Genomic DNA, 21,650 nt, shown 5'->3' on the forward strand with positions numbered 1-21,650 from the left:
GGGCTGTGAAATTATATGCCCTAGAGATCAATAGCAGCACAAAAGATCCCGAGCTCTCTGGATTCCTGGATGGTGAGTTTGTCGTTGGCGATGGGCGTGAACTCATGCCCATTTAACAGCAATTTTGTTTCGTGCAGGAGGTCGTAACGACCGTCATAACATCGCAGATGCCGACATGGCTAGTCTTTGGATTCGAGTGTCAAAATCCTCAGACAGAGCTGTCGTGGCTGGCAGATGCAGATTGTGCGAAGGAAGGAGAAGAGCCAAGCGAAGAAAAATTGTGGTTGCGGAGCTATCACGTGATATGTTGTTTACAGGCGTCTCCACTATAAGCTTCATTTGGCGGCGCCAAATCTGGGCAGTGACGATTGCTGTCCGTGTACCACATGAATGTTTGAGCTACCGACTGCATTACATCAAGCTAGTTACGATATCGACCTTTCGATTTTGTCAAGGGTTGTCTATTCAAAAAATTATTTTGTCATATTCTATTCATGTCTAATCATACAAGCTGTTTTAACAGACTTGCGAGCATGTCGTCAACCCTCTGCTCATCATGTCGACGGAAGTTACAGTAGAGGTACGCAATACCGACGCTGTGGTTATCTCGAAAAGTCGAATAGAGAAGGTCGACTACGGTTGCTGTGATGAGCGTCTTCCCCACCCCGGGATTTCCAGGACAGAACAGCATCTCCTTGTTGTTTCGGAGCCACGTTTGAAGCTCTTTCGAGCGCCAGAAACCATTCGCCGGTGCCTGTATGTCGCTGGCGGATGAAGTCGTTTTGCTGGGAGGCAGAGTCAACTGGCGTGATCCAGCGAAGGACGTCTTTGTCGTGTTCGCTATGGATAAGTTTGGACATGCTATCTACATTTTTCTTAATATCTAGGCCAAAGAATTAATATTTTCAGCGGAACAATTCTTACGTACAGTTTAACTAACCGGGTATAGTATCAGCGATCTTCCTTTCAGCCGCAACCTGGTTCGGTGGGATCCGGCATAGAAGATCCTTCACGTACGAGCTGCTATAATTGCTGCATACCCTTGCTAATCCTTGTCCTTGTGCGAGTCCGAGTAGTCGCAGATGCCGCGAACAGCCAGACAGGGGAAATTATTCATCATCCCGGCTGCTTCCATTTCAAAACAGAGAATATCTTTCTCTGCTGCAAGTCTGTCTCGAATCAAGGCATCTCTCATCAACTGATTCGCAGAAGCAATCAAGCCATAGTGTATGGCAGGATTGTCCTCATATTCAGTCCGCTCATGTCGCCGTATCAAGTTTGACGGGTCACCTGCACAATATCTAGCACATTCTCTTGGGTCATGTACCACGTCAGGTTTAATAGCCTATCGGAGTTGGCTGGCGGCCTTTCGTACTCGCAGCGTAGCCGAGGGTTTGTCTCGATAATGCCATTGATGGCCTCCTCTGGCCGATATCCCTTTCTCTTGTATTGCGACGTTATTCCCATAACTGCAGTGCGAATTTTAGTTGGTGGTTGACTGAGGAACCGCGTATGCTGAAAACCTTGACCCTGGATAGACTTGCCAAAGTCGTACTGGAATACACCCCCCTCACCTCCACGAGGCGCACTGACCACAACATCTCCCAGACGAATATCATGGCTGTCACTCAGTACGCTACCACCAATGCCGACCATGAGACCTATTCTGATGTTGTAAAAGGTGTTCAGCATGTTTGTTGCTACATTCGCCGCGGAGGCGGTACCATAATCACCATCAGGCAACACAGCGATAACAACATTGTGTCCGCTGATCTTGCCTAACGCATAGTCGTTGGTATCATTTGGCGACACAAAGCTCGGTCTTTCATGCTCCTCATCGAGAAAGACTTGTGCGGCAACGTATTCCACTTGTAAGGCGCAGATCCAGCCCACAGTGTAGTTCGCTGGGTCGGACATGTTCTTTCCCAGAAGAAATTCTCGGAAAATTGTTGCAGTGCTTGCTCGGCTTGGTTTTAAACCTTTCCCAACCCCTCTCGTTGCGTAGACTCGAAAGTTTTAGGAGCCTGCTGAGCAGCTGAAGACTGAGTCAAGGATGCAATTATATCAACTAGGTATGTTTCTTGAACGAAAACACAAGCGTGGAGGAATTCGATGAGAGGAGACAATCAGTCCCGAGAAGAGAGAGAGTAAAAAAGTCGTGGCCAGCAATTCAGGCTCAGATTCGGGGTGGACACAAAGCACTGCAGCGGGCGGACAGTGGGCGGTAAGAGACAAATGCTATTGGCTTAAGCCATGCTGCCTATGACCCCTCTAAGAGGACATGCATCAGGTCATTGGGCACAAAAGCTGCCTCAGGCCCTCCAGAAATATCACACAAATATGGGGCCTAAGACATACCTAATTCATAAAATGGATGCTCCCTGAACCAATCATTGGGCCTTTTCATTGGATTATGCTACTTCTAATAGTATAAACGTAGTTCGTAAAGCTTAACTCTAAGTTAGCATTATCGCGATAACGCCAGCTTTCGTGGATCCATGCCGTGACGAAAAATCATTGAGTATGGAAAACTTGTGGGTGGCTACAGGCTATTTCGAAAACCGGTTCCAAATATCAACCAAACTCGGGGTCGTCAAATGTATACACATTACACTAATGCTACCGCTACGACTTTGTTGAAGATGACCATGAAAGATATATATGTTATACTACAGCAAAACCTTAGTTCCCTTGGTGTTATCTAAGGGGAACTTTGCCGTGTCACGAACTGCCACCATCTCAATTCTATCTATCTCATTCGGAATTTGCGAGCAACACGAGACAAAATTCGAGAATGTTGCACCTGCATTCGTGCGGTGACGAAAAAAAAAAAAATGACCAGACCCGGGCTCGATCCGAGGACCTTGTCGGTGTTAACGACACGTGATAACCAACTACACCATCCGGCCAATTGTACTTTTGTAGCCAGTAAAATCATTCAAGAGATAGCCGATACTTATTTCGAAAAAACCCGCTTCCATTTACGGTATACTTGGACAATCGAAATACAATGGCTATTTAGCAAATTCCTGATTTTTCTGTTTTCTAAGGGACTGCAGCTATTAGTCATCTATCTGCCTTCTCATTGGTCAACGCTCATTTGCGTTATGAGTGAAGCAAAAGGACGTCTCTTTCCCTGACTTTCTCGTCCCTACCTTTCGTTTAACATCGTTTCAGCACCACAGCATGCGCAGCGCGCGTCACTAGTACCTTCACACCTTGCAAGATGAAAGTTGGATTCTAGTTCACGTGATATATATAGCCTGTAGAGATGGCTGCACTCCACTAGGTAGTGGTATGGTGAGCTACTGCTGGTACAAATAGCTGGTTCCTCCGTAGCTTCAATCATCATCACATTTGCCTAGACTCTGCTATGCAATTGACACCCAAGAGCGGCCAAGATCCTAGCATCTACAATGCCTCGAGTCCCTCCTATGTACGAACTTGATTGTGATATGGCTTGAGCGACAAACAGACTTCCTGAAAGCAAATCAAAGCTATATCAGTGAAACTTAATATGTTTCAACTGCTAAGCATTCCTACCAGGAGGTTTCAGATGCATCGACATGACGGAAGAGACCAAAAATTGATTCGTGGCCCGCAATATCTCCACCCTGAGAGTAATATGAGTATTCGTAGGGTTGGACTTTGGTCTAAAGCTAACTATTTGGAACATCAACTCGGGTGTTAGCGAGTTCAGGCTGGGCGTCTCACCTGTATCCATCAAATTAGACAATGATTGGCGCATCATCATCCGTGTTCGAAACGCGCGCTAAAGTGATCATTGAAATAATTTCTTGATTGGACCCCCTAAAATAGAAAACACACCAGCGGGCACTTAGATTTATCCTAGCTTATTCACACGCTAATTACTACCTATCTCCAATTGACTGACCAATTAACTTACCAATACATTGCGCTTTCGAGCTGGCGGTAAGCTAAGGGACTACAAACTGCTTTACCTTAGTGATGTTTCAGGAAGCAGAGCGGCTACTAGCGGTTCGACGGGAATAGTGCAATAACGGCAGGTCTATAAACATGAGTCGGGCAGCCCAACTTCATTCTTAATAACATCACTTTCTTTTCCACCTGCGCAACCAAATCCAATATTTTTCCCTTCCTACATCGGAATGCCTCGCACCATTCATCTAGCCATATTTTCGAATGGCGCGCGGCCCGCCCATTACGCTATCTTTGTTCCCACGGGTGATGCTGGTAAAGTGGGAAAACTGATTCATGTCACCGGGACTACTGCCTGGATTCTTCCGGGAGTTCAAGCGCAACTACGATTTCAGTGCCACCCAACGAAAGCACCATATTATACCACTTGCACAAGTCGATGAGCGATTCATCACTGATACCGTGGGCAACGGACAACCGTCAGTCGATACGACTGCTCGCGATCGCTTGGAGTCGACCGCCATTGCAATTCAACCTCCCGGTCGCAGTCCCAACCCTTTCGACCCGTCGGTATGTTCACCTACATTGACACAAGCATCATCCCTAAACTTTTGTTCTGATAGGCGCCTAATTGCCAAGACTGGCTGCGAAACTACGTCAACAAGCTTGTGGAGGATGGTTTCATTGCTGGCAGTGCCATCTCTGTTGTCCAGAATGCACCAAACCTATTGTGATTCGAGGAACCATGGTTTTTCTCACTTCATTGACGGGTTATGCATTTATTTTGGATTCATGTCATTACTTTGTTGTCTCTGAGCTCATCGATTGCAATCTATCCTATAAATTACGCACAGTTCTTTACAGAAGAGCCACAGATGAATAAAGCCTTAGCGTGAATCCCTATTTTGTAAGATAGTAAAACCTCGAAGATGCCGGGTGGCGGATATCTTAACATCCCATAGCCGTTGTGTAGTAGTCCCAAGGGTCCCAGGTACTCATGAATTGGCACAAAATCATCGGCAAATATACTTTAGACCAATCTTCATTCCTGTCGGCAGTAAACTGCGCTTTCCTGGCCTCCCAATATGCAGGAAGCCAGCCTGACTGTTCCCAATCGATGATGGCAACAATATGGTAGGGTCGGGATTGTGTAATCAAGATGTTGCTGCGGTGGAGATCCCCATGCGTAAATTTAATGGGGCAATCGTCCGGTAAATCGTGACGAAACGGTTCGATTGGTACAGAATATGGGTTAGGCATGGGTCTTCGGTGGAGGAAAGTGAACCAGTCATGAAACTCCTGGACGCTATTGAACGGCCCAGCTTCAGACATGGATTCGACGTGAATTGCTCTATCGTATAAAGAAGATCGTACAATATTACCTGAATAGGGGTAAGTATTTAGACAAGGAGACAAAATTCGTGGACTCTTGGAAGGTCCTTACCTATAAATCGGTCCTCTGGCCCTTGCTCCAGTTGGCGAAGATTATCAAAGATTGTCCGAAGCTCAGAGCAGACAGAAACCCTTTCAGCGGGTTCCATCACATCCCACGCCTGCTCTAGAGTCTGTGCATGCAAATATTCCATATAGATAAACACCTCGTTACCGTCCTCTCGCCATCCGTATATCTCCGGGACCGGGACATGGTCTTTGAGACGTTGGCCGATAGCCCAGAGGCACTGGCCTTCTGAAATACTCATTGCAGTTCCCCATTTGACGAACAATCCTAGGTCCTTGAACACCACAGGTGGAGGTCGCACATGAGGCCCGGCGATCGAGAAAGATTTTCTCTCGTCTAAGCAGAGACCCTCGAGATGCTGAGTTTCTGCCTGCTTGCGAACTTCATCTGGCGAAGGAAGCCTAGCGAATCTCTCAAAAAATCGAGAACTTTTTGCGTCGAAAACAGGGGATTTTGGTATCATTGAAGGTGTCACTAATAAGGACTCATGCTTTATGGAATCATGCTGAAGTACTTCAGCTCCGTGTAACGGCATGTCGTCTATTAAAAATACAGTGTGGATAGGGGAGTCTCGAAAAAGTAGATAGATCAGCTAAGCGCTCACTTAATTAGGGAATTGATACATCCACAGCAAAAAATTGATAAATCCACAGCAAAATGGTTATATAAGCACCCGCATTAACGTATTCGGTAAGCGAGTCGGCCATGTAAGCGAGTCGGCCACCGCCACCCGATTTCCACGACTAGGTGAGATTCAAGCACCTTTTTACCAACAAAACAATTGCATTTCTATATAAAACTAATTACTAGGCGGATTAGGACACCTAACCCTAGTATGCCCCCGAATATGACAATTAGAACACTGCGGTGGCGCGCGTACGCGTAGTCCAACTGCAGGAAGCCCTGGATCCCTAGTCACAGTATCTTGAGCTTCAAAGACCTGATTCTCCTGTAGAAATCGTTCCTGGCCCTCCTGAATAGAAAAACCCTCAGCAGCAGTAAGCTGCCTAGTAGACTTCTTCCGCTTTCGAAGCTGTTTCTCATGTACAGCTCGTAAATCGCGAATTTCTTGACGCTTAAGAACTGCCTCATTTAAAGCAATTTCATTGCTTTTAATGATTTTGTCCAATCGAACCTCTAATGAAGAGGTAGGACTTTGGGAGCCTTCCTGTACACGTCTCTGAAGCTTTCTTTTCACTATAGATACCTGCTTCTCGAGCTGCCTGGTGGTATAGGGTGTCTTAGGTACTGAATTGGTTGACCGACTGCCTGGTGGTGTTGGCGTATTCAGCTGAATATTAAGCTGGCTAAGCACCCTCTCTGGGTTATATGGAACTAGCCCAGTAGCAGAGGAACCACTGCAGATATTGCTAGTAGTATAGATCTCTGTACGCGCCTGAGGGAAAGCTTCAAGGAAGTCAAGCTTGTCGATATGATTAAACCAAGGCGCATTCTCTTCTCCACTAGGTGTCCGTATGCACGCTTTAATGGTGAAAAACAGCCAACATCCAGAGGTTGCAGTAGATGCGAAGAATGAGCAGGCATACAGATAGGAATAATACTATTCTCACTGCATATCTGGTCGAATTGAGGTGTTAGATGACTGCCATGGCCATCAAGAACTAGGAGGCGATATTTCCCAGTTGTACGGCCAGTAGTAGCAGGAATAAAGAGATTCTTAAGCCAGCGAAGGCTTAGTTCATCACTAGTCCAGCCATTTGGACTAACTTCAATCCTCCAGTCGTGTGGTAGATTGCTCTGATACCAGCCCTCTATATGGACCTTTCCTTTGAAGATAATGCATGGTGGAAGGGCCCATCCAGAGGCACTAATACACTCAATAGAAGTAACCCATTCTCGATTCCCAGGCTGTACAAGAGGCGTTCTCCCATAGTAGTCAGCTCTAGTAACTACTCGAGCAGTAGCTACTAGGTCCATAGCAAAGCCAGTCTCATCAAAGTTGTAGATATCTTCAGGTACAATCCCATGCTGCATTATGGTAATTTGTACGCGATTAAACCACTCCTTTATAACTTTAGGGTCCTCACATTGAGCACGCCGATAGTCATATCGTCGAGAGAAGCATGTCTTTAGTTCATCACGTCGTTGGATGAAGTTGTATACCCATTTCTCTCCTACTGTTTGAAGAGGTGTGGTATTTCGCGCAGTAAGAAGAATATTGGCCATTTCTTGTATATGTGACGGTCGGGGAGGTGCTCCACGTTGAATAAGCGATAGGATCCATCGTACAAGCGATTCCTCTTCATTTTGACTCATTTTATGGGAGTTGGCGCGCGATTCATTGCGAAATGTCTTTCCACGTAATCGGTCTTGAAGAGTAGAGCGAGGTATATCATAAGTACGTGCTGCTTCACGAATATTCGAAATTTCGTGCTTTTTTAAAACTCCAATAGCAAGTAAGATTCTTCCTTCTTGCTCAGTTAAATTTCTTGACTTTTGACGCGCTTTTGGAGGCATGGTTGGTGGTTGAATTGAGTGAGGTTTTCGACCAAGGCCAAAAACGCGTGACGTGGCCGACTCGCTTACCGAATACGTTAACCATTTTGCTGTGGATTTATCAATTTTTTTGCTGAGGATGTATCAATTCCCGCAAAGTATGCTATAATTACTAATGCAATCAAAAAACAGTCCCCTCAGAAAATCATCCTTGACACGATCTCCTCGTGGCTCCCTTCCTGGTCAATTGATCATTTTAGAATGTATAATTACACGCCTTGGTTGGATAACCGATCACCACCTGCGCCTTTCGCACTGCTTCCTAGAACACATTCTGTTTGTCTTTTTCGGTACTATGCTGAATACGTTTACATAAGATGCTGGTGCCTGCAAAAATCCTGCATGTCTCTTACCCCTCATCAAACAGCGGCGGACCCTAGATATCTGAGAATTCGATTCTCCTTCACTTAAAAAAATTCGAAGACTACATTGCAAAGCATTTACACCAAGTCAACGACTCAGCTATGAACTCCCTACATTCCGAACGTCTTCACTTCCGCGCCTGGGATACTTCCCGCGACAAAGAATGGTATTTCACAATGCATTCCAACTCAAAAGTCTTCTGCAACACTTTGAAAAGCACATTCAAGCCTATGAAAAAAGAATCACTCGATCTAATTATCAACGAATTCGAGACGGCGCTGTTGTGTGTTGTCATTTGCAAAAAGCCGGCAGGAGACCAAGAAGCAGAATCCCAGAGAATCGGCCTCCTCATGATCAAAAACATCCCTCCGAGCCAGAAGCAAAATCGCTGCGCTAATCTCGGTATTGAATTGGGACTTGACGCGCAAGGTCAAGGCTATGGAAGTGAGGCTTTACATTGGGCTCTCGGGTGGGCTTTTAAGATGGCAAATCTACACAGGATTCAGTTGGAATTGGATGGGTGGAATGCAATTGCCTTGAAGTCATATCAGAGGGTTGGGTTTCGTGGAGGAGGGTCGTTTGAGGAAGGCTGTTTGGAGGGATGGGCAATGGTGGGATGTAATTTTGATGGGAGTTTTGCAAGAGGAGTGGTCAGAACACTCATAAATGCGATTGCATATGAATCAACGCAAGCAATACATTATCACTTGATTCAGCGTCTATCCTCTTCTACCCGGCCGTGGCACATATTCGTTCTATAGTTAGGGTAGTCTTCTAGGCGCCTGTTTGTCCATAGCGAATGCCTAGTATGTTCGGGATTCGTACTCATACCACTTTGACAAATTTATCAACGCATTGTATGTCCGGTGGAGGATGGTGTAAGGCATCAGTGCCACGATCGCGGGAGCTATGGAAAGCTTTCAGTTAGGTATGAACAACTGAGAGAAAACGCGTATGCTATAAAATTAAAATTCATGGAACTAATGGAGATTAGTCACTGCTCCATTAGGCAGCCTTACATCCATAGCATTTATCTCGAGGTTCCAGACTACGTCTATCCTTTTGAGATCCATACTCGTTACAGCCTATATGCCTGCAATCCACCAATCTGACCGTCTTTGAAATAGAAGTAATCCACGATTTTCACTGCGCGGTGAGCAATTCCCCATTCTCTCGTGGACACTTACCGCTTCCTCTACAGCCTCTAATAAGCTATCAAAACAAAACCAGTGGTGCTACATCGGCAAACGAAACGTCGAAAAAGCGATTTCACTCCACCAAAATGTCACACCAGGAGGCCACTCCGACATCTTTTCAATCAAATGGCGCACATACTACCTTGACTACAACCCACACGGGCACAGCGTCCTTAAAAGCGAATTGGTCCGCGAGAAGCTAGCTGGAATGACATCCGAGCAGCGCGAGGAATTATCCGCTAACATGAAAAGTATCGGACGCACTTTCGGTATCAGTTTCATGCATGGGGATAACATGGGCGATACGCGCAATGCTCATCGTCTTGTTTATCTTGCGCAGGGCCAGGCATCGGGGCCTGGGGGTATTACTTCTGAAATAGTGGTGGAAAAGATCTTTGAGGCTTATCATGAGCGGGGATTGGATATTTCTGACAACGGTGTGCTGCAAATGGTGGCTGTTGAAGTTGTCTTTGATCGGATCCAGGTGGGAGGGTGGCCTGGGAGTAGTCTTGGGGCTGATGAGGTTGATGAGGAAGCAAAGGTGATTAAGTCGGAGTTGAAGTCGGGTGTTCCTGTATTTAGTATTCAGTTGAGGTTCCGGGTGGATGGCTTGGGGGATCCTTCCGAGTTTCCGGACATATTTGCATCAGTGAAAGCCGCTGAATCGGTGGATGTAGAAGCATAAGAGTCCCAAGGCAGACACTTTATCTTGGAAGCCATTTATAACTCCTATTATCCCGCAATAAAGGCAACAGCAATCTGCATAATTCATATACCCAGCCAGGCCCAGAAGTCATCCTGAGTAGGGGGTATGCAGCCAAGAATCTAGATCATTCGTGCGGCTTATTCGAACCCCGACCATATGACAAAGGGAACTGATACAGCCACACCCCTTCTGCCTCAGAACACACCCCCTCCCTGACCTTTCAGGTGTCTGCTAGTTCTTCGGCTTGGGTGTACTGGCTATGCGAGTCGCAAAATGGACTTTCTGCTATAGGGCGAGAATTATGCCCGCTCTCATTCATTTTGCATAGCACATCGCTATCTAGAATAGCTATCCAGACAGCTGATCACGTAGGTGACTGAGCAACGAACCTGGTGGTTATCAAGTCCATACTCGAGGGGGTATACGGCGTCGAAATTGGCACCATGTTTGATAAGGTTCTTGTGCTGTATTACCTGAGCGAAGCCATGACGGGGGTGTGGTCTGAGACAAAGGGGGCGTGGAAGCATCATTCTCCATGACAAAAGCTAAGACCGGGATAATTATCAGATGGAAAATAAGCAATTCAAATCAAAGATAATATGGACAGGGATATTCAAGATCAAGAGAAGAGATTACCTGGTCGCCAAGTACTGGTTATCAAAAACGCAGACGAGCAGTGATGTATATACAGAGCGGACACGCAACAGCCCATGCTTGAAGCCTTACATGAAGTCCAAGTCCAGAAAAGAGAACATAACAGGAAAGTAACAACGCTTTGACAAATACAGGAAATCTTTGAAGCTGTCGCAAACCAAGCACCTGCCCATGTCTACCCCTAGCATCACTAGGGACGCCTGGAAGGTATATGCGCAGAGAATCCTGACATGTGATTTGAGGCATCGGCCGCGAATAGCTTCACATGCAAGAGCCACCCGAAACGAGACTGTCTATTTACCGAGAACTGAAGCCCGTATTTTGGAAATGCGAAACAAGCCCGTTCGCTAAAAGAGCCGCCAATTCGGAGCGATGGTCGCTGCCGGTCTATACAAGGTGGGATGAAGGGGGAGGGGGAAAAATATAAGGAATCGGGGATGTTGAAGGATAGGCGTGATTTCTTTCTAGGTTATCTTACCACCTGATGTATTATCATACCGTCCCGATGTTTTCGTTGGCCATGGCCAGCTTCAATTCGCCCTCGTGCTGGACGTTGTGGATCAACTTGCGCAGGTACTCGTATGTAAGCATGGTCGTCATGGCTGCCGGGACGGCCCGGAACAGGTTGGTGCCGATCCCGGAATAGAATGCGCGCCAGCCCTCTTCTTGGAGGATGGTCTGGCATGTGCGAACGATTCCATTGTAACGGGGACGGTTGAGCATCCCATCTGATGAAGAGGAAATAGGACGGCCGCGGTCATGCGGGTGGTGCAGGCCACCGCGGAAAGCGATTCCCTCGGGTGACGGCGCCGGTGCTGTGCGTTGCTGTGTTTGCAGACGAGTCCGAAGCACCTCGTGAGGGTATGTGACTGTGCTTGCGCAAATCTTGCTGAGGAAAGTGGCAACGGAAATACCGATCCAATGGGAATTTCCATTGTCAGGATGCTCTCCAATACCGTATCCGGTGAGTGCCATTTTCAGGTACTCGTAGAGAGGAAACTGAATGGCGACATGGGTGAGTCCCAGGAGAGCCGGTGTGAGACCGGAGTAGAATGAACGTATTCCTTCAATCTTGTACATCTTCCGAGCGGCATCCCAAGTGCTAGAGTACTGCCACGGAGCCCGTACTCCCTCGCTGTTCTGTTTGAGGCTCTGCGACATGAGTCTTGTCTTGATGACCCAAATCGGATTTGTCGCAATGGTCGAGCATGCACCTGCGCTGATAGATGCGTATCCACGGGAGAGCCACCAGCTATCTATAACAAGATTAGCAAGTCGTAGCATGAAGTCACAACATAAAGAAAAGAAAAAATTACCTGTTTGCTCATAAAAGTATTCGCGGGATCGGTCATAAACTGCCAAGTAGACGGCCCATGTGGGCAGGTAGCCCAGCAGCATCGGACCCAGTCCCTGGTATAGACCACGCAACCCGTCTTCTCGAAAGATCATCTTTCCGGTTCCCAGCATCCCTCGGTACAACGCCTTCGTCTCAACGGCCTGTCCTCCCCGTCGGGCAAAGCCGCCTTGGGCTTGCAGCTTCGTCTTGATGACATCCAGGGGACAGGTCACGATTCCCGAAGCCACGCCTGCGCTAGCTCCGCAGAAGGGTGCAATGTAGAAGTTGGGAACCCGCGTAGACCAAATTTCCATGCGGGTGGTGAAGTCGGAGCTTGACGTCGCACCGGCGACGGGCACGTGGGGGGCGGACGAGGCGGCATTTTGTGAGTCCAAGCTCGATGGCGGTCCAAAAGAGCTGCTGGCAGCTTCGGTGCTGCCTCTGCCGTCGGAGCGCATTGTTGTGTGTGTGTTGGCAGGCGCTCACGCTTGTCTGTCCGTCTTGATCACCGAGGAACCCGGGACCCGAGCATATCGGGTGCGCGATCCGGAGAAGCGCCGCGGTGTCAAATCGTGTAGAAAAAGGAGCGGATTGAGGAGGTTTTTCACAGTCGGAGCTGGAGTGTTGGAGGAAAATGCGAGGAAACCACGGGGGTTCGAGCGAGGAGAGTTTTATGGAGCCGATGGTTACCGAACCGGTGTGGTTGAATGCGATGTACCCTGTGCAGCACGGACGGTGTGGGGGAGGGTCGTCCTGTCAAAGCGAGCTCCCCGCGGAAGGGATTTTGAATGCACCTCAAGAAATAGAAGTCCCCATGATCCAAAGAACCACGAGATGCAAAAAGTGCGAGAGCGAGGAAACTGGCGATTCTGAGCTGGGGAATTGGGTGGTGCGAGGTGGAGTCACCGATTGGCATTCCTCCCCGCGGCCTCAGGCAGGGGTCGGGTAGTCACGTGAACCGCATTGAGTGCCTGAGGCGTAAAGTTGCCGCATCGAGCCTAGTTCCGCAAGCTCCGTTTTGCACAACCTCGCAACATCGGGTCATCTCGTGTTCAGTCGGACCGCCCTTTCCTTCTCCATCCCACGTCAATTGGATACCCCGGATCCAAAATGTCTGCTCCTTCGATCACCAACTACATCGTCAAGCGCCCGTGGCTCAAGCGCTGGATGACCCCTCTGGCCAACTGGTACACCGACGCTGCCGGCTACCGGAGACTCGGACTGAAGTAATTATCGCCCCCTCCGCCGTCAATTCCTGTCCACCGCGAAAACTCGAAGGGCAATTGGACCACTGTGGCGCGTGCGACTACAGAGACAATCCTTACCAATCGTCGCCACGAACCCGTGTGGTCGCAGTCGCAGTCGCAATGGCCCCGTTCCAGGAGTTCCGATAATCCGCGGCAGACACTTTTTTTGTCACGACGAATGCTAACCCATGCCCCTTTAGGTTCGACGACCTGATCCCCGAGGAGAGCGAGACCGTCCAGAAGGCCATCAAGCGTCTCCCCGCCAAGGAAGCCTACGACCGTGTCTTCCGTATCCGCCGTGCTTTCCAGGTTCGCCCGACCCCCTTCCCCGGCCAGCAACCAACTTGAACAATGGGCTAACGAGAACCTCTTAATCGCAGTGCTCCATCTCCCACACTCTTCTTCCCGCCAACGAGCAGATCAAGCCCGAGGAGGTATGTTATCTTCGCTTTCGTCTTCATCCAAATTTCGCCCTCCCCGCATCCATCCCCATATTGGCCAATCCTGTTGCGAGGATTTGTCACATATGACCCCGGACCCTGAGCACCTTTACCACCCCCTACCCAACACAATGCTAATATTCTGTGTCAATTAGGACAAGGAGTACCTCAGTCCGATCATCCGTGAGATCGAGAAGGAGAACAAGGAGCGCGCTGAGCTCGACAACCTCGTCGTGCGCAAGTAAACGTTTCCGGATGGACCTCCTCCCCTGTTGCGATTGAATGAAAAGCCACTAAGATGAGTGCGCGATGGGGTTTTGTTGTTGCATGAATAGATGGTTTATTTTTGGCGATGGATTTTAACCAGCCGTTTGGGATGCTTAATCCGCTATCTGTACTGATACTGTACAAATCAATTTTCTTGTTCTGCCTTGATACGAAGGATCTTTCTCGACGACTACGAAGGTGAGTATTGTAAACATCTTGATCGCCATGCTGCTGCACTTAACCAGGTGCAACCTTTACAACAGGCTCGTGTCATCATCGCCTTCGCTCTATCCCTGCCCTCAGGTACAATCGGAGGTAATGTCACAATGAAAATAGGGACTCTGGATCATCGAATTTAAGGACTTGTGTCGCTTCCCGCTTTACATAGGCTCGGAATACAATTGCTCTATACATCCATTCTCTCGAAACTCGAGCATAGCTCAGACAATGTGATGTCAGATACACCACTATGTCTTCTCTCATCCCGTAAGAACAGCCACATCAACATTCTCAATCCGCCACATATACCACATAAAAAGACTCCTGTCAAAATCGATTTTAGTTCCAAGATCTCGTCCCCATTTGTTGCCGGGTGAAGTAGACATACCTGTACGGCGCGAATTTCGCAGCCAACTCTAACATATCTTGCTCGGCCATATATTTGAACTTACCACCGCCCTTTGCCTTGAGCTTATTTACATCTTTCCCGAGGAAAGCCGCACATCCTCGTCTGTGATCAGTCAGCTATTGTCTCGACATATACCCGCACTCGATAGCTCGCAGCAATCAAGAACAACTCCAAATGGAGGACATATAGAGCTCCCGCCTCAACAAAATAGGGGCAATAAAACTTCATATAAAAGGGGACGAAACTTACTGCACCCCCAAATCTCCTGTCGAAAAAACATCAATTCTCTTCAACGCAAAAACAGCAAACATCTCAACAGACCACTTCCCCAACCCCCTAACAGCCGTAAGCCTCTCAACAAGCTCCTCATCAGACGCCGTCGCCAGAATCCTCGCACTCAGCTCCCCCTCCGCAAACTTCTTCGCCAACCCCTGGATATACTCCGCCTTGCGCTGACTCAATCCCGCCGTCCGGAGCGTCGCAATCTCACACCTAGCAACAGTCTCCGGCGTCGGGAACCGCGAATGCGCAATCCCCTCAGGATCAGTCAGATTGAACAATGCAAGGAATTTATTCCTGATGGACTTTGCCGCGGCGCCGGAGACCTGTTGCCCGATTATACTGCTTGTCAGGCTGTTGAAGGGGTCGATTTGCTCTGCCAGTCCAGTGGGTGAGAAGAGCGGGCAAGGGTGAGCTTCGATGACGGGTCTGAGGCGCGGGTCTGTTGCGATTAGGTGGGCGAGGCCCTGCTCGAGGAGGGTTCCTGTTGTTGCGATGGGGCGGGGGAGGCCGGTTTTCGAGGGCGAGGCTTCGGAGGCGGTTGGGTAGGCGTTTATTGAGGAGCCGTGGGGTGTTAGGAGGGTTGCGTTTGTTCGGTGCGGATCGACGGGTCGGTCTAGTGGGGGTGGTGTAAGGTGTCTGTTGTTAGTTACTTGGTTTTTCTGGGTTGGTGCTGTTGCCGGTGCTGGATCCCAGTAGGAGCTTGTTGAAGCCGTTGTTGCGATGGCTGGCGTCTTTGGTGTGGCCTTTTTCGTTGCGGGTGTCTTGCGGGGCTTGGTGATGCCGCTGTGTTGGACTTTGGTCCTCTTCGTTGCTGGAATCTGCTCTGGCTGCAGGATTGGGATGGCACCCAGTCGGGCTGAGCGTCTGAGGGACATGTTGCGCCAGAGAAGAGTGTGGACGATGGAGGTAGGGATTTGTAATGGACTTGAAGAGGTAAGCGGTGCAAATCTGAGGTTGCTTGACAGTGGAGGTTGCGGTCGAGGGGAGATGCTGCCCCCAGATTCCCGATCGACGCATGCCAAGCGTCTCGCAGCTCCAGCGCCCCGTTGGTTCTTCAACTCGCACGGTTCAAATGTATTGTAATGCAGATCGGCTGGGGATCAGCTTTCTTATTATTCTTTATGTGTGCTTATCTGAGAGTCTTCTTTATTCAACTCCATCTCCACTTTCACCCTTATTGATTCATCCTAGCAATTCATCCCCAAGTGTTGAATACCCCGCTTCCTGATGAGATGATAGGAATATATATCCAACATTGCGTGAAGTAATAATCCAAAGTCAAGAAATCATTAGTCATTTCATATAAGTAATATTGACATGCACCATGCAACGAAAGAACTGATAATAACCCTTTCATGCCCCAAGAGACCGTGACCGTGATTTGACGACCATATGATGGCGCGGACCCAACTGGCCAGTTCCCACAGTGATTGAACACCTGCGCGCTGATATCAAGAGCCCCCAAACTCTTGGAGTTGTATTGACCAAATAAGAAAAGCAATTGAACATTCAAAAGGACTGCCAAGTTCGATTGCCCCAGCCACAATGCACCTTCCACGCTGGACATTAATTGCGCAAAAACATGCAACTGGTCCCTCTGGTAGACATCCCTCCAACCAATCAAGACGTACGCCATCAACCAGCACCCCCATCTATTAATAGCCCGCGCAATCGCGACAGCCAAGAGCGAAATGTTCGGCTAACAGTCTTCCAGCTGCACATCGGGTTTTCACGCCGACAGCAAAACCAATGGGTGGTATGACCGTACAGCGCGCCCATGGATAGATCAATACAGTTGTATGCCATACACACGCACGATTGGATCGAATCTACTCCGCTCGTCGATAACCCAAGGTTCATCTTCCGCGTCCCAACGAGTGTACGAGTGCAAGGCTTCGATTTAAGCTGATCCACGGATAGCCCGCAGGGCCCGATCCCAACGGTCCTTTCGCTCACCAGCCCAGTGGGCCGGACGATTCAAGGAACCGACACCACCATTTTTGCTAGGTAGGGTATTGGCGCAGCAAAAGGACGCGAAACACTTAGCGCGGTATCTCGACAAGCCAATGTCGGCCCCAGTACGGGAGGCTTGCGTCAGCAGTCTAGACAGCGCTGCTAGTGTTTTCTCCAGGTTGTTGACCTTTACTTACTGGAAAAGCGACAGGGAAGAAAAAGCCACCAGTGGAGATCGCTGATCGACCACGCTGTGTAATTCGGATCCGCCAGTCACAGCATCGGATCTTAGTTCTGACCGGGGGAAGAAAGTGTCAGACCAGACTTGATAGCGTGGGCCAGTCTCAAACACAATGGATTCCCAGCCCGACCGATGGCGTCGCGAAGTCCACGACGAAAAGCTTCGCTTGACGACAACCAGCAGTTGCCCGTCTAACCCGAACCGGCCTACCATCATCTCTACAGAGTCTACAAAGTTCGAGTCCAGATGACCTCGCCTGGAGAATGTATCCCAGCCTCCCCCTATTTACGTTCACGATCACAACTCCTTGTTCGCCCCAGGCCCACGTTCCCACACATTCCAGAACCCCAAAAAAGAAGCATCAGGCAGACAGCCCGGCTGTGGAATGTGAGTCAAATGCCATGGAGCCGAGCTGCCGAGTTGGCAGTATGTATTATGGGTTGGTTGAAACAGAACGAACGAGTGTATGCACGGACGAGTCTGGACTTTCCTAGTCCTGAGCGTAACTAGCTTCCTTAGGACTCGCTTAAGTACATGTAGGATAGTCGTGGCGTGCAAAAGGACGGGCAGAAAGTACGAGTCGACGGGAAATATCTCGCCCGGCAGGCGAAGACCCTCAATAAGTATCTGCGTCGTCCAGTTCATACCCTACCCTCCAGTGTATGCGAGAATAATGGGCATAAGTGGTAAGCGATGGTCTGGTGGAGTCGGTGGAGAGACGAGAGCGCCCCGAGGCCTGGCGGAGCAAGTCAACAGCCTGCGATCTGAAACAAAATTTCGCGAACGGGCGAACCGTACATTAATGTATTAATGTATTTTGGAATGGCGCGATGTGACCAAAACAAGCGAGAGCAGTTGCCTGCGTCTTTGCGAGACCACTGTGATTGTTATCGTCAACAAAGTAATCAAATAATCATCTCTGTAAAGTTAGGAAGGCTATCTCTTGGGAGTTAGTAGTTTTGTGTACAGCTGGTACGTAGAAAGTTCCCGGGAAACCTGCTGGATAGGTATTGTCAGAATGTCGATCTGAAGCTCTAGCCGGGCGATCGCCGCAATTATTCAGAGTGACAGGCGAGCTGCAGCGACTCGGGGGTCAGAATAATATTAATATTCGCAAGGACGAGCACAGGCCTGTCGCAAATTTGGATGGGACCCTGACACGCGAACCAAAATAAACACAGCTTATTATTGCCAGACACAAGTGAAACAATCCCGGTCGGCGAATAAAAACAGTACCTGAGGACGTAGCTACCCTAGGGTAGTAGTGGAGGTAGACGAACAATAATTGTGAAAAAGCAGACTTCGGGGAGCGATCGCATTTGCCACTCGAAAGGCTACTTTTGCGTCGAGCCAGCTCCGCTATATGTAAGTCTCCAGTAGTGCAAGTGTTGCTCAGGGGATTTCCGCCGGGTGAGTTCTCCCGTCGCGTCTGATGGGCTGGGTAGATGCGAGAGGGCGTGTCAGATAAAGATGGACAGCGTACAGCCTAGTACCTACCAGCTTGCTGGTCGATACATGTGCAGTGAACTAGCAAGTAGATCGCCGTACGCAGCTCCGTACGTTGGCGGAATAAGGATTGACATTAATCCAGGGCGAATGATGCGTGCGTGCCAATCACAGGGCTCGCATGCCGCGTCCGTCGACGATAGCGGCGAGGGGGCAGCGGGCCCGCCAAAGGCTTGAATTCCTGCAAATTTAGATCGCTCCGGCTGCCCGCAAGGCCAGATCAATTTCGCTGTTTTGGGAGTGCCTGAAGTGAGGTGGAGTACGTCTATCTCTGCAGGATTGTGCATGCCCTCAGGTACATTGTACAAAGGAATTTGGTTATGGCAGCAGTGCTGATCAGGGGCCATCGTTGAGCTTGGGTGCATGTATGACGACAGCTATACAGGCGATAGATACGGATGGGGCCAATGGAGTTGACTGGTCGATTACTAGATGTAAATAAATGGGTACACTCACGCTGGTATAGTTGTCGCGAGAATTCTTGGAAGGAGAGCCCAATTGAAGGGCTGGATAGAATTGAAGCAGGTCGCTGAATATTATATAGTCTTTAGGTCCAAGTGCGACCGCAAGTAGCACAATTGGGACACAAAGGCATTCAAACGGGCAAGTGGCCAGCGATGTTGTACAACACTGCGGTGGCAATCGCAGATTGTGTATTATGTATGATACGGTAAATAACAACGTGAACTTTTATTTGCACACCCTAGACCTCTGCTCCCGTATTCGCAACTCTCTTATGCGTAATGATATCCTATACTTTACACTTGATTTCAATGTCTATATAATATCAAATCAACTGTATACGCTGCCAGTGTATACTCCCACCCCGATTCGTTCCAGACACGTGAGATAGAATGCTCCACTCGGAGCCAGGGGGGGCCGCACGGGCGACTTGGACGGAAACGGGGCCCAGCGAGAATAAACAGGATTCCCCGTCTGCGCCGCCGGATTCGGTACTGTGTTGGTATCGTATTTATAACCGGTACGGAGCCACTCCATCCACTAAAGGAAATCTCCACCGGCCTCCTTTCCTGCCAACTTCTTATTCCTTCCTCTTCTTCCCCCCATCCCCGTCCATTCGTTCTTTCCTCCTGGGTCACTTGCGCTTCGCTACTCTCCGAGTCGCGATCTTCTCTACACTCGTTCGAACCACATCCTCCTTTAATTCTCTATCATCAGTACGTTTGCCCTACCTCCCCCTGGATTTCGTCGAGCCGCGCGCCCGGCCCAACACTCCATCCGCGAGCCAAGAATCCGAGCCAATTCTAACCATCCCGCCAGAGTACATCGCAATGTCTTTCGTCAAGTACCTGCTGCCCGCGCTGGCGGCTTCCCAGATGGCTTTCGCCTCCGACGACTGTGAGTACACCCCCTACCCTCAGATCCAAGTCAACATCCGCACCTCAAAAATATGAATGGACGATCAAGCAGAAGTGACCCGGGAACAACAACTAATAAATTCCACAGGCGGTAGCACCAAGATTGCCTCCCAGAGCGATGCCGACAGCCTCAGCAGCTGCTCCACCATCGACGGTGATATCACCGTCTCCTCCGAGTACTCCGGTACCCTGACCCTGTCTGGTGTCAAGAAGATCGACGGTGACCTGTTCATCAACCGCACCGCCGACCTGACCTCCTTCACTGCCGAGTCGCTCTCCTCCATCACCGGTACCTTCAAGATGGTCGAGCTGACCACCCTCTCCAACCTGGCTCTGTCCGAGCTGTCCTCCGTCGGCTCCTTGGACTGGAAGGTCCTGCCCGCTCTGGAGTCCCTGAACTTCGACTCCGGTGTCACCTCCGCTGGTGATGTCTACATCTACGACACCAAGCTCCGCTCCCTGGACGGTATCACCCTGGAGACCGTCGGTGCGTTCGACATTGAGAACAACCGTTACCTCAAGACCGTCAACGTCAACAACCTGAAGAACGCCACCGGCGACATCACCTTCGCTTCCAACTACGACGAGCTGGAGATCATGCTCCCCAACCTCGGCACTGGCAAGAACCTGACCTGCCGTAACGTCAGCAACATCTCCATCCCCTCCCTGGAGAAGCTGTCTGGCTCCCTCGGTATCTACGCCACTGACTTCGAGCGGTTCTCCGCCCCCAACCTGACCAGCACTGGTGACCTGGTGTTCATGAACAACGCCAAGCTGAACGACATCTCCATGCCCGCTCTCATCAAGGTCAACGGTGGTTTCCAGATCGCCCGCAACGACAAGCTCTCCGAGATTGACCTGCCCAAGCTCGAGAAGGTTACTGGTGCCATTGACTTCAGCGGTACCTTTGACGAGTACGATTTTTCCCCCATCTCTTTAGAATTGAACAATGCTAACACTCTACAGGGTCGAGTTCGGTTCCCTTGAGGAGGTCTCTGGTGGCTTCAACCTGCAGTCCACCAACGGCAAGTTCGATTGCTCCAGCTTCCGCAAGATGCGCGGCGACATCATCCAGGGTACCTTCCACTGCAAGGCCAACACCACCGACCCTAGCACCGCCAACGGCAAGTCCGGCACCTCCAGCAGCACCTCCAGCTCCAGCACCGGCACCTCCAGCTCTGGAGCCGCCGTTGCCAACGGTGTCCCCGTTACCGCCGCCGGTATCGCCGCCGGTTTCTACGCCCTTGCTCAGCTCTTCTAAGCGAAGAGTCTTGAACTGGGGATAGGAAAGGGAAGAAGAGTTGTTTTTTGGCCAAAGATTGTAGATGCAGAGTTCCACCAAGCAACGGTTTCATTTTTTCGTCTTACACTGCTGTTCTTATGATAATAATTTCCGTCTTCCTTGTGGGGAAAATTCGCCATATGAATTCTGTCCTCTGGAGGCTACCCCGTCACCGTTTCCATCGGAAAGGAGTTTACTTTTTATATTACCCCATTACCCCCCTTGATTCCTTGACTGTCTCGATATTGTCGTTACCGAAGCTGAGCGTGATGCGTGAAGCTTGAATGTATTCGG

The 21,650-nt window shown here is 49.5% G+C and overlaps 8 protein-coding genes across 8 annotated transcripts; 4 read left to right on the forward strand and 4 right to left on the reverse strand.

Moving 5' to 3' along the window:
* Nucleotides 1-1,272: 1,272 nt before the first annotated feature.
* On the reverse strand, nucleotides 1,273-1,917 carry N7532_007592 (uncharacterized protein; the record flags this gene model as incomplete). Its single annotated transcript, XM_056620085.1, has 1 exon — nucleotides 1,273-1,917. One exon carries the CDS (start codon nucleotides 1,915-1,917, stop codon nucleotides 1,273-1,275), a length of 645 nt encoding a protein of 214 aa, XP_056473451.1.
* A 2,319-nt stretch (nucleotides 1,918-4,236) lies between these two features.
* N7532_007593 (uncharacterized protein) lies at nucleotides 4,237-4,634 on the forward strand (the record flags this gene model as incomplete). The annotated part of the gene is made up of 2 exons (XM_056620086.1): nucleotides 4,237-4,470; nucleotides 4,524-4,634. 2 exons carry the CDS (start codon nucleotides 4,237-4,239, stop codon nucleotides 4,632-4,634), a joined length of 345 nt encoding a protein of 114 aa, XP_056473452.1.
* Nucleotides 4,635-4,848: 214 nt separating this feature from the next.
* N7532_007594 (Aminoglycoside phosphotransferase) lies at nucleotides 4,849-5,822 on the reverse strand (the record flags this gene model as incomplete). The annotated part of the gene is made up of 2 exons (XM_056620087.1): nucleotides 4,849-5,282; nucleotides 5,345-5,822. 2 exons carry the CDS (start codon nucleotides 5,820-5,822, stop codon nucleotides 4,849-4,851), a joined length of 912 nt encoding a protein of 303 aa, XP_056473453.1.
* A 2,518-nt stretch (nucleotides 5,823-8,340) lies between these two features.
* Nucleotides 8,341-10,120, forward strand: N7532_007595 (uncharacterized protein; the record flags this gene model as incomplete). The annotated part of the gene is made up of 2 exons (XM_056620088.1): nucleotides 8,341-8,857; nucleotides 9,441-10,120. The coding sequence occupies 2 exons, from the start codon at nucleotides 8,341-8,343 to the stop codon at nucleotides 10,118-10,120; spliced, it is 1,197 nt and encodes a 398-aa protein (XP_056473454.1).
* A 1,167-nt stretch (nucleotides 10,121-11,287) lies between these two features.
* On the reverse strand, nucleotides 11,288-12,589 carry N7532_007596 (uncharacterized protein; the record flags this gene model as incomplete). Its single annotated transcript, XM_056620089.1, has 2 exons — nucleotides 11,288-12,051; nucleotides 12,112-12,589. 2 exons carry the CDS (start codon nucleotides 12,587-12,589, stop codon nucleotides 11,288-11,290), a joined length of 1,242 nt encoding a protein of 413 aa, XP_056473455.1.
* Nucleotides 12,590-13,241: 652 nt separating this feature from the next.
* N7532_007597 (ubiquinol--cytochrome-c reductase subunit 7) lies at nucleotides 13,242-14,063 on the forward strand (the record flags this gene model as incomplete). Its single annotated transcript, XM_056620090.1, has 4 exons — nucleotides 13,242-13,357; nucleotides 13,579-13,687; nucleotides 13,759-13,812; nucleotides 13,974-14,063. 4 exons carry the CDS (start codon nucleotides 13,242-13,244, stop codon nucleotides 14,061-14,063), a joined length of 369 nt encoding a protein of 122 aa, XP_056473456.1.
* Nucleotides 14,064-14,564: 501 nt separating this feature from the next.
* alkA (DNA-3-methyladenine glycosylase II) lies at nucleotides 14,565-15,870 on the reverse strand (the record flags this gene model as incomplete). Its single annotated transcript, XM_056620091.1, has 3 exons — nucleotides 14,565-14,628; nucleotides 14,693-14,815; nucleotides 14,963-15,870. The coding sequence occupies 3 exons, from the start codon at nucleotides 15,868-15,870 to the stop codon at nucleotides 14,565-14,567; spliced, it is 1,095 nt and encodes a 364-aa protein (XP_056473457.1).
* A 4,117-nt stretch (nucleotides 15,871-19,987) lies between these two features.
* On the forward strand, nucleotides 19,988-21,335 carry N7532_007599 (uncharacterized protein; the record flags this gene model as incomplete). Its single annotated transcript, XM_056620092.1, has 3 exons — nucleotides 19,988-20,054; nucleotides 20,163-20,988; nucleotides 21,041-21,335. The coding sequence occupies 3 exons, from the start codon at nucleotides 19,988-19,990 to the stop codon at nucleotides 21,333-21,335; spliced, it is 1,188 nt and encodes a 395-aa protein (XP_056473458.1).
* Nucleotides 21,336-21,650: the final 315 nt, after the last annotated feature.

The sequence above is a fragment of the Penicillium argentinense genome (assembly GCF_028826775.1).
Source record: "Penicillium argentinense strain IBT 30761 chromosome Unknown utg000006l_segment0_segment0, whole genome shotgun sequence".
In the NCBI taxonomy this organism is placed as follows: Eukaryota; Fungi; Ascomycota; class Eurotiomycetes; order Eurotiales; family Aspergillaceae; genus Penicillium; species Penicillium argentinense.